This window comes from Mirounga angustirostris, unplaced genomic scaffold (assembly GCF_029215605.1).
Source record: "Mirounga angustirostris isolate CCGP_5_RB_7025 unplaced genomic scaffold, mMirAng1.0.hap1 SCAF_6, whole genome shotgun sequence".
Classification (NCBI taxonomy): domain Eukaryota; kingdom Metazoa; phylum Chordata; class Mammalia; order Carnivora; family Phocidae; genus Mirounga; species Mirounga angustirostris.
In genome coordinates, this window is record NW_026991714.1 from 93,531,594 (window position 1) to 93,543,645 (window position 12,052).

The following is a 12,052-nucleotide window of genomic DNA, read 5'->3' on the forward strand; positions in this document are numbered from 1 at the left end:
GGAGTGGCATTCAGAAGAAGACGTACTAACGAGAATAAGCAGATTAGAGGGAGTTCTCCTCCAGGAAGAAAAAGCAAGGGATGAGAATCAGCCTATGAAGATAATGGGGTTGCAGTGAAATGGGTCAGGCAGACTCAAGAAACATTCCCAACATCAAGAAAGAACTATACTCTGACCTATAAGCGCCTCTGGACTGTTTGTTTTTTGTTTTTTTTTTTAAAGATTTTATTTATTTTGACAGAGAGAGACAGTGAGAGACAGAACACAAGCAGGGGGAGTGGGAGAGCGAGAAGCAGGCTTCCCGCGGAGCAGGGAGCCTGATGCGGGGGGGCTTGATTCCAGGACCCTGGGATCATGACCTGAGCCGAAGGCAGACACTTAATGACTGAGCCACCCAGGTGCCCCTGGACAGTTTTAATACAGAGGCTCGAGTAGCCATAGGACAATGGTCCTCCATCTTAGATGCTAAGGCTCAAGGGGCACACCTAAGGGGATCTTATGGACCTCCAAACCTATGGAAGTTCTTCTGGGGCACCTGTAATATACATCGATGAACTATGTATGACTGCCCTTACCCCCACGACTGATCAAAATAAAACACACCCTGTGGTATAACCTAATAGAGGCAGGTACTATTCTGAATACTTCATGTGTCCTCCCTGTAGGAGATAGGTGGGTCCTACAATATACAACACACAATGGGAACCAGTCTTAGTACAAGCTTGTGAACTGAGACAGGGTGAGTCGCTTTATTCAAAACTTACTTGGGGGCGCCTGGGTGGCTCAGTCGTTAAGCATCTGCCTTCGGCTCAGGTCATGATCCCGGAGTCCTGGGATCGAGGCCCGCATCGGGCTCCCTGCTCCACGGGAAGCCTGCTTCTCCCTCTCCCACTCCCCCGGCTTGTGTTCCCTCTCTCGCTATCTCTCTCTCTGTCAAATAAATAAATTTAAAAAATCTTTAAAAAAAAAAAAAAAACTGACTTGGAACCCAGAAATAGCAGAATAAGGGCCAACTGTAACTCATACAATTGTATATGGGTAAGAGTTAATTCTGTTGAGGAGGCAAATTCCTCTGCAATTCTGACTAATCTGTTCTTTAATGAAACTGAAAAATGTATTATGAACATACTGCAATTGTAACCAACATGTAACAATGACATTGTTGGTAAGATTCACAACTTATAAAAAAAAAATCTAAAAATAATACTGGTGATAATCAAATGTATCAGGAGATTGAGTTAAAGCCTTTTCAGAATACAATGCTGATAGAAAAAGAATGGCCTGAGAAAAACTACATTTAGCTAGCCATCAGTTAATTTCTATGCTAAATAAGTTTATCAAGTTATAAGTTTATCATAAATTACAAATAGCAGTAAATCATGGGAGTAAATGAGTAACAAAATTAGTACAAGAATATGAAAATGTAAGTCAGATTAACTATTTACTTATATCTCTTCCTATTCCACACTAGCTCCTCCAAATGTTGGGCATATTGATAATGTTGCTATTGCTATGACCATCATATAAATGCTATACGAAGTATAGATAGCCAGACAAATATGACTGTTTTGCTGTAGGAGAGTACAGGACAAAGGCAAGGGGGTGGCCCATATAGTGAAGAAGCATCTCTACCCAAGAGATCTGGCCTAGATGTCAGTTACTAAGACGTGATCTCTAGGCCTTTGGAATGTCCTGCTTGATAAGAGTCTTTGTTTGCCTGAGGACTCTGGCCACTGAACAGTCTAATAATGTGATTTATGATGGGGACTTCGGGCATTTCAGTATCATCAGTTACAACTTCTAGAGGAAGTGATAACTATAGGTATTAGTCCGATGTCCAGGAGGAAATAGAGACTACAGCTCAGGTATGTAGACAGTATGTAAACTGAGCTCCAACAAAAACTGTGGACAGCAAAGACTTGGGTGAGCTTCTCTGATTGTTAAAAACTCTGTGTAGTGTTGCACATTGTGGCTGGAAAGACAGAATGATGTCCATGACTTCATAGTCCATGTCGTGGACCCCTCCTATACTCTGTGCCCTATGCATCTCTTCCATTGGCCGATTTTAATCTTCATCCTTTCTCTGCAATAAACTGTAGACACTAGCACCCCAGTTTTCAATGAGTTCTAGGAGTCCTTCTAGTGACTTATCAAGCCTGCTAATGGGTTAGGGAAACCCTCAAACTTACAAATGATGTGACAGAAGTTGGTTTTCTGGGGATTCCCCTAAAACTGTACAGTTGGCAAAACTCACTGCAGTGCTATACTAAGGCTTTTATTTATATACTTTGCTGTTTAACCTTCACAATTACTTTATATGGTAGGTACTACTATTATGAAGACAGAGAGACAGAGAATAAATAACTCAAGTTCATCCTGATATTAACCACAAATGGCACAGTATGAATTTGAAGGAGGAAATCCAACATCAAGACTTATGTTCTTAATATATCACACTGCATTCCTAGATGACTAAGGTTCTCTTTTTCAATAAATACATTGTCTAAATCTATGACTAGAACATCTCTAAGGTCACATCAAGCCATGTAAATCTATAAACAAATAGTAATTCAGATGGAGTTAAGAACAAACCTTAAATAAAGCTTCATTATATTTATTTTGTTGTTTGAATTGTTATTTTTATTAGAAAGAGTTTTTTTTTTTTTTAAGATTTCTTTATTTTAGAGAGCGAGCAATTGAGCGAGAGCATGAGCAGGAGGGGCAGAGGGAGAGGAAGAGAGAATCTCAAGCAGACTCAGCATGGAGTCCGACGTGGGGCTTGATCTCATGACCAGGAAATCTAGTCAGAAACCAGGAGTTGGCCACTTAACTGACTGTGCCATCTAGGCGCCCCAGAAAGTTTTAATTCTTTGTACTATTAAGGATATTAAAAATGCTGTATTAACAAAACTTAAAAAGTAGCTGTCAAAGTATATTAACAGAAGACAAATCTAAAAGAATTCATTTGAAGAAAATCATTTCCAAAATAAAAACTACATGATAAAGTCATTATAATAAATTTCTAATTTCTTGGGAAATAATAACTGTTTCTATTGAAAAGACAAATTAGGGGCGCCTGGGTGGCTCAGTCGTTAAGTGTCTCCCTTCAGCTCAGTTATGATCCCAGGGTCCTGGGATATAGCCCCGCATTAGGCTCCCTGCTCCACGGGAAGCCTGCTTCTCCCTCTCCTACTCCCCCTACTTGTGTTCCTTCTCTCGCTGTGTCTCTCTCTGTCAAATAAATAAATATATTTTAAAAAAATAATAATAAAAAAATGAAAAGACAAATTTTAAGTCAGGCATAATCCCATCTTCCTAAAAAATGATTTTAATTAGTTGGTAATACTTTCTAAGTATATAATTTTGACACCACTATAATCAAGATTATTTTTACTTGAATTTTATTTGTCCATGCTTCTCTAAAGTATTCATAATTATAATTTTTAAAAACTGCATAATATCTGATTAATTTAACAATATTCATGAATTGTGATAGGACTATAATGAACATCTTTCTGCATATAACATTTTGCCTTTCTTTTTTGTATCTGTAGACCTAGCACACTGTCTTGCTCACATAAGGTGTCTGATAAACATTAGCTGAACTGAATTTAATTTTTACTTTTTAAAAATTGTTTTGTAAAAATAATTTCCTAAGAGAAGAATTAATCAATCAAGAGGATGAACCTCTTTATGGTCCTTACAACAAAATATTTTCCCCCAAAATAATATCATTTATGACCCACAAGAAAAGGATAGATGTGCTCATTCATTGCAGTCTGTCAGTATTAGCTTTTATCATTTAAAAAGTTTGATACTTTACTACACATAATTTGATCTCATAAAGTGTTTTACTTTGCAGGGAAATAATAACCTTGAAGGTATGGTGTCTTTACTAATGCTTCATTATTTACCAAAGAACTGTAAAACAAATAATTCTAACTCTGCAAACTCAATTATCAACACATAAAAACTCTTCAAATGAATTTATTTCAAAGTTCAGTTCACAGTAGGAATGTGGCATGGGTTCACATTTCAGTAAAATTTGGTTGCGGTCGTAATCTAAAAACAAAGTTCGGCAATGAAACAGCCAGATATAAAGGTATTTTGTCCCAAAGAACAGTGAAGTCTATTCTAATTATTTTTTCATTTTTTAAGTTAATTTATTTAAGCAATCTCTACACTCAATGTTGGTCTTGAGCTCATGACCCCAGATCAAGAGCCACATGCTCTATCAACTAAGCCAGCCAGGTGCCCCAAGGAATATCATTTATTTACCAATATATATATATATATGTACAGTGCTTACCATGGTATCTGGCACAGGGTAGGCACTCAAGTTTTGTCAAACAATTCTACTATTCTAATTTGAGAGGGTTTCTTTCAGAACAGAGAACAACTAAAAAGTACTTTCACTAGGCAAATAATCTAAAGGCAATATATTGATAAACATTTACATATTTATAATCTGATCACAATTCCTGATCAAACCAGAATAATCTATCTAATGAAGTTGAAAAGTTGCACTGGGAAGAAGTAGAAGTCTGAGTTTCCTAAAACTCACTCCAGAAAATTAGATAAATTATTACAGATTAGAATACTTAGTTGGCAATAAAGTTATAAGTTCTTTCCTTCTGCATTTTAAAAATAACCCATTTTGGGTAATTTTACATCCCCTCCTCTCCTCCATGACAATAAGATCTCATATTTGTATTTGATTAGAATGAGGGCATCTATTATAAGCATTTTTATTATTTGTCTTTAACTACCTGCCATGTTTAAAATTGCTAACTTACATATTTTTAGCACAACTGGCTGATTATGCTTTCCTGTCATTTGATCTTAGTGTAAAGTAACAGCCAGAAAACTTGCTGTAATTCCCAATAACATTCTTTCTCACTAGCTGGGGGTAGATAGAATAAATTCATCACTTTAAAATTTATTCACTTTAAAATTTATTCACTGTCTAAGATAGATAAAGCACTGTGCTAGACTTCTAGGAACGATTCAAAGATGACTAAGACATGATTCCTGTCCTCAGGGAACTTACAATCTAGTAGGGAAAGACAGACATGCAAACAAATAGGTATAATACAAAGCAGAGGTGCCAGTTGTTAAAACAGAGGTACAAACAAAGTTCTACAGGAACACAGGATGGTGAGATTAATTCTGGTTGGGGTGATCTGGAAGGCTGAGCCTGCAGAAAAGTAGTAGAAAACTCTGCCCCTTAGAAAATGCAGCAGTGTTACAGCCCAGCTGGGTTAGGGTCGAAGCCCCACTCCCCACAGAAGGTTTTCCTAAAGGAGATGGAGCCAGGGCCCTAATCCAGTTAGGTAGGTTATTCGTTGATTTCAATTATGAATGCCAACACTTTCTTTCCCTGGTGCAAATAAATGTGATTTAATGAGTATTTTACTTTACTTAAAAAAATGAAATTTAACAATATATCAAGTAACTTACATAAAAATGTAAGACACCTTGGCTTTCATCATCAGAATAGCCTCAGGTGGTACCCTGATCATACAGGACGAAACCAAAAAAAAAAAAAAAAAAAAGACACCACTTCAGCATGTTACATAGGTGGTGCTCCAATGTATGTTTTGCTATTGATACACTGGGAAGAAAGATGAAAAGACAATTCCAGAGAACTGGGTATTATACTATCCCATATTTTGTTGAAGTTTTAATTTTTAAATTTTTAAAATAAACTTTAGAAAAGGTTAATGAGACTACAGGATTTTTTTTGTTATGTCATGATTTCAAGAACCAGGTACACTGCCAGTTTCTACTGATTTCTTAGAATAAGTAGACAATATAACCAATATGTAATATTTAACAGGTACCACACGAGGGGTGAAACAACTAGAAAGAGGATAATACAAACATATGTTTAAGTACAAAAGAACATGAAAGCAAGTATCATGTACACAGAATTAGAAACATTAAATTTGTAGAGAATTAAAAAATATTAGTTTTTGCTGTTTAATTCTCCCCGCCAGTGTTTAATTCTATTGCCATCTCATATGTAACCCTAAACTTTCTCAAATTTGTAGATATAGTATTTTATTCTGCTATATGAATTTAAAAATTCTGAATTTCTTAACAACTGCTTGTAGATATCGTTAAATAAGCCTCATTTTAATGAACAGTAGGGAAAAAATACAATCTCAGCTATGTGTACTAAACATAAATGTTTGTAGAAGTCTTATGAAACTTAAAAATGATTATTTTCTAAAGTATACCAAGCATTGTCATTTCAATTATTTGTTCCATTAATTTTTACAACATCCTAATACAAAGAAAGAAAGGAAACAGGAAGAAAGGAAGGAAAACACATCCTGATTGTCTGAATTAAGGAAAATATCTCATTATATAGATGTCCTTTAAATATAAACAAACAGTTCAAAAAGTTTTGCTATCATAAAATTAGCTGAGCAAACCATGAGGCAAATACAGAAGGGTTACGGCATCTCTAATAATATAAATAAAGCTTATAACAAATATTAGAAAAACACAAAATCCTAATAATAAGTAATTGAAAAAAGACAATCACAAAAATACAAGTTGCTAATATGAATATTCATCCCATTAAAGAAATGCAAATTAAAACAATGAAATAGTATTTTAAGATATCAAATTAGCAGATATAAAAATTACAACATTCACTTTTGTACTCAAGTTGTAAAAATCCTTTTTTAAATGTCTGGGTTTTAAAGACAAGACAGTCTGAAAATAAGTAATCAATGTTTGCGGAGGTGGGAGTGAGGTGGGGGATTAGGATTAGGGTGAAGATGAAAGCACTCACACACTGACCAGGGGCAATGGCAGTAAGTATTTGTGGAGAGTATCAGATTTTTATATATTTTTTTTCAAGTTCATACCCTCTGACCAGTAATTCTACTATGAATCTAAATTTTTAAAATAATCAGAGATGCAAAGATTTACATATTTATCACAATAATATTTATCGGTTATTTATAATCATGAAAAAATTAGGAACAATACCAAACATTAGGGAAATGGATCATTATAGGATGAAATATTATTTAGCCATTAAAAACTGTTAAAATTATTACTTGTGAGGAGGAATGAATATGTTGAAATATCAAGTAAAAAAAGCAGGATCTACAATTTTAATGCAGTCTTAGCTAAAACTATTATTAGAAAGCAGAGATTTTATATCCTGCTGCTTATTTATTAGTTCTAATACATGGGAAGGCACATAAAATCTTTAGGGTTTTCTATATATAAGATCATATCGTCTGCCAACAGAAATAACTTTACTTCTTCCTCTCGAATTTAGATGCCTTTTTTTTTCTTTTTCTTGTCTACCTGCTCTGGCTAGAACTTCCAATACTATGTTGACCAGAAAAGTGCCCTCTTGGTCTTATTCCCTATCTTAGAGGAAAAAGCTTGCAGTCTTTCACAATTGAGTATGACATCAGCTAAGCAAAAGGATATAAAATCAACACATAAAATTCAGTTGTGTTTCTACATTCTAGTAATGAACAATCTGAAAATGAAATTATCAAATTGATTCCATTTACAATAGCATCAAAAAGAGTAAATTCCTTAAAAATTGACCAAGTAAGTGACATAATTGTACACTGAAAACTACACAACACTGCTAAAAATATTTAAAGAAAACATAAATAAATGGAAAGACATCTTGTGGTCATGAACTGAAAGGCTTAAGATGTCAATACTACCCAAAGTAATCTACAGATTCAATGCAACCTCTATCAAAATCCCAAAGTTTCAGGCTGAAGTAGAAGTATCCATCCTGAAACTCATATGGAATTCCAAGGGACACTGAATGGCCAAAACAGTCTTGAAAAAGAATAAAGTTGGAGTATGCACATTTTCTGATTTCAAAACTTACTACACAAAGCTACATGGGGTGCCTGGGTGGCTCAGTCATAGTTGAGCGGCTGACTTAGGATTTCGGCTCAGGTCATGATATTGAGCCCTCCATCGGGCTCTGTGCTAAGTGAGGAGACGGCTTGGGATTCTCTCTCCCCTTCTCCTTCTGCACCTCCCCCCCAACTCACATGCACTCTCTCTCTTTATCTCTCAAATAAAATTTTACTACAAAGCCACGGTAATCAAAATAGTGTGGTACAGGCATAAACACAGACATATAGACTGATGGAATAGAGAACCCAGAAATAAACACTTGAATAAATGGTCAAATAATTTTTGCACAAGGTGCCAAGACCATTCAAAAGAAAAAGGAAAGTCTTTTCAACAAATGGTAATAGGAAAACTGGATATCAACAAGCAAATGAAAGAAATTGAACACTCACCTAATACCATAAGCAAAAATTAGCTCAAAATACATTAAAGGCCTACATATAAAGCCTAAAACAAGAAAACTCCTAGAAGAAAACATACAATAAAAGCTTCATGATTTGGATTTGGCAATAATTTCTTGGACATGACACCAAAAGCACGGGTAACCAAAAAAATAAACTGGACTTTATGAATATTAAAAAATTTTGTGCATCAAAAGACACTGTCAACAGAGTAAAAAGTCAACCACAGAATGGAAGAAAATGTTTGCATTCCATCTAATAAGGGATTAATATCCTGAATATACAGAGAACTCCTAGAACTAAGCAAATAAAAACAACCTGATTCAAAAATGGACAAAACTTGAATAGATATTTCTCCAAGGAAGATAAACAAATAGCATATAAGCACAAGAAAAGATGCTCAATATCACTAATCACTAGGGAAACATAAATCAAAACCACAAGGAGGTACTACTACCTCACACCCATTAGGATGGCTATTATCAAAAACTAAAATGAACAAGTATTGCCAAGAATGTAAACCAGTACAGCTGCTGTGGAAAACAGTATGGCAGTTAATCCAAAGTTTTAAAAATACAATTACAAGATAGCAATTCCACTTCTTCAGCAATTCTCATAAGAATTGAAAGCATGGTCTCAATGAGATATATGTACACCTGTGTGCACAGCAGCATTATTCACAATAGCCGTGAGGTGGAAGCAACATACGGGTCTCTCAACAGACAAAGGAATAAATAAAATGTGGTACATACATAATGAAATATTATTCAGCCTTATAAAGGAAGGAAATTCTCATACAGGCTACAACATAAAAATAAACTTCGCAGACATTAATGCTGAGTGAAATAAGCCAGTCACGAAAAGACAAATACCAGATGATTCCACTTCTATTGAGGTAGTTAGAGTAGTCAAAATCCTAGAGACAGAAAATAAAATGGTAGTTGCCAGGAGTTGGGAAGAAGAAGGAATGGGGAGTTACTGTTCAATGGGAATAGAGTTTCAGTTCTGCAAGATGGAATAAGTTCTGTAGATGGATGATTGTACAACAATGTGAATATACTCAGTGCCACTGAACTTTATACTTAAAAATGATTAAAGTGGTAAATTTTATGTTAAGCATATTTACCATATTTTTAAAAAATTCTTTAATTCTACGGTGGAAAAAAGCAGAGAAATACTGTATAAGAAAATATGTCAAAATATGTCATGCTTGGTGATGAAAATAGAATGATTCATGATTTTCTACTTTAAACCATTTAGCATTTCCAATTTTTTTAATGTGTACCTTTTTTTGTGTAAGAAAAAATAAGCTGAATTTTAAAAAGAGGTTACATAATTTTTTTTTTTTTTAAAGATTTTATTTATTTATTTGAGACAGAGAGAATGAGAGAGACAGAGAGCACATGAGAGGGGGAGGGTCAGAGGGAGAAGCAGGCTCCCTGCCGAGCAGGGAGCCCGATGCGGGACTCGATCCTGGGACTCCAGGATCATGACCTGAGCCGAAGGCAGTCGCTTAACCAACTGAGCCACCCAGGTGCCCCAAGAGGTTACATAATTAAATATTTTATGAGGTTAAAAGGTTTTCAGCAGAAATAAATTTCTAAAATAATGACAAAAATTATTAAACAATATTTTCTATTTTCTCTAAGATCAGTAATTTATGAATATATATAGGAATTCACCTTGATTTTAATAATTATCTCTAAGACAGGGCAAAGGTTTTCTAAAGTTCTGTTTATTCTTTAACTGTGATACTGAGGCATACTTTCTGGTATTGTTGTTACTGCTTCCTGCTTTTGAGGCTTTTCATACAAAATTCACATATATGTCAAGTTTTAACCAATTTTTGAGTTAAATTTTATAAAATAAAAAAACATGTTAGTCATGGCTTTAAAATCTTCATATTAACAATTCAATATATTCATCCAACAAATGTTTCTTAAAATCTATCATGGATAAAATTATCTTATTTTGCTAGAGCATTCAAAGTATCTTACCAAAACTATAGCTCAAAGATATCATCTTCCATCTTTTGATATTATACATATTTTCTTTTAAAAATATAATTAGTTCATTTCATTCTCTTTTTAACCACTTATATCCTCAGACTTTTAAAGGTCTAACTCACTAAAAGAGAAAATGTGTAAGTACTACAATTATTAACAAGAAAAACTATTCTTGTAAATAGTTAATTTATGTTGAAAAAAATCTGAAAGTACCTACTCTCATGGTATTTATACCAAATACCTGAAATAATGTTTTAATGGCTTTAAAAATATTTCTTTGATATCAGCATAAGAAAATTATTTCATTCAAACATATACTGCCCAATGGTTAAACAGATATGGCTTTCTTCCTAGTAGAACGATCTTATTTGGTATGTTTCTTTTTTTTCCCCAAGTTTGTTTGTTTGTTTAGTAATCTCCACACCTTACATGGGGCTTGAACTCACAACTCAGAGATCAAGAGTCGTGTGTTCTTCTGACTCAGCCAGCCAGACTTCCTTAGTATGTTTCTTTTACAAAACTCTTCAGACTAGCTGAGAATTTTGTGAAATCTGTATTTCTTAAATAGACATTTTCTAATATGAAGTAATTTTACCTATTACGTGAACATATAATTTCACATTAAATATCTACTATCATCCACAATGAATTCAACTTTTATTAAATTTAATAAACCAAGGAAAATTACATGCTATTGAATGCTTTATAAAAAGTATTCTCTTATTATCTACGTACAAAGTCTCAATCTCACAAAACTGTTCCACATTACACACAAACTAGTCAACTATCTGTTAGTAACCTTTAATCCAATTTATATGTTTCTCCTAACTGGATAGATTAAACTATTTCTAGGCTAAATATGCTAAAAGAGTACTAACAAAAAGGACACATAAAGTTGTTTAACAAAATAAAAGCCAAATTTTGATATTTCTGCCAGATACTTCAGAGCCTCTTCAGGAATAATCTATGATCACCAAGACAAATCTGAACTTACATTCAGTTCCTGTTCTTTTAAATTAAACAACTGAGAATGTTTAATGAAACAAGTATAGATCTTACCAATGCAGGCCACTGAATTTGTTTGCCCTTTGATCCCTGAGTCTGGCTAGGGTCGATCCTTCTGGCCCAGATTAAGTGGTATTCCACCAAGAAAGTTGAAAAATCTTCATATACTTTAACCCACTCTCGTTTATCCCATTCAAGATCATCAAATTCCACATAAACCTATAGAAAAGAAAACGTAAAACTCCATGAGCAATGCAGAATGTGATATATATATACATATATGTATTTTAAAAGATTTATTTATGTATTTTAGAAAGAGAGAGAGCTGGGGGGGAGAGCAGAGGGACAGGGAGGTCTCAAGGAGACTCTGAGCTGAGCGCGGAGCCCCATGCAGGGCTTGATTTCATAATGCTCAGATCGTGACCTGAGCCAAAACCAAGAGTTGGATGCTTAACCAACTATGCCACCCAAGAGGCCCCCAAGTAGGTTACTTTAAAATAAAGGCACAAAGTTGAATTAGAAAAAACATTATCAAATATATTATTTGAATTGACATTTCTCTTAAAATCATTATTTACCTAATTTTCTCATTAACCATATTAGAACTCCCTACTTGTTGTATATCAAGAAGATAAACCATACATTTATTAAGAAAAGCAAATTACACAATGTTAGTACAGACTGGCTGATATCTACTAAAGACATACTAAAGACTGTGGATACTGA

At 34.2% G+C, this 12,052-nt stretch overlaps 1 protein-coding gene across 2 annotated transcripts in view; it reads right to left on the reverse strand.

The window, feature by feature from the left end:
* Window positions 1–12,052, reverse strand: part of JMJD1C (jumonji domain containing 1C) — a 349,365-nt gene that overhangs the window by 196,913 nt on the left and 140,400 nt on the right. For both annotated transcript variants that reach the window (XM_045877927.3, XM_045877924.3), the window contains exon 2: window positions 11,381–11,545. Coding sequence is in view for 1 of the 2 variants with exons in the window: in XM_045877924.3 (XP_045733880.1) it covers window positions 11,381–11,545 (165 nt within the window). In the remaining variant the exon portion in view is untranslated. The remainder of the gene's footprint in view (window positions 1–11,380; window positions 11,546–12,052) is intronic.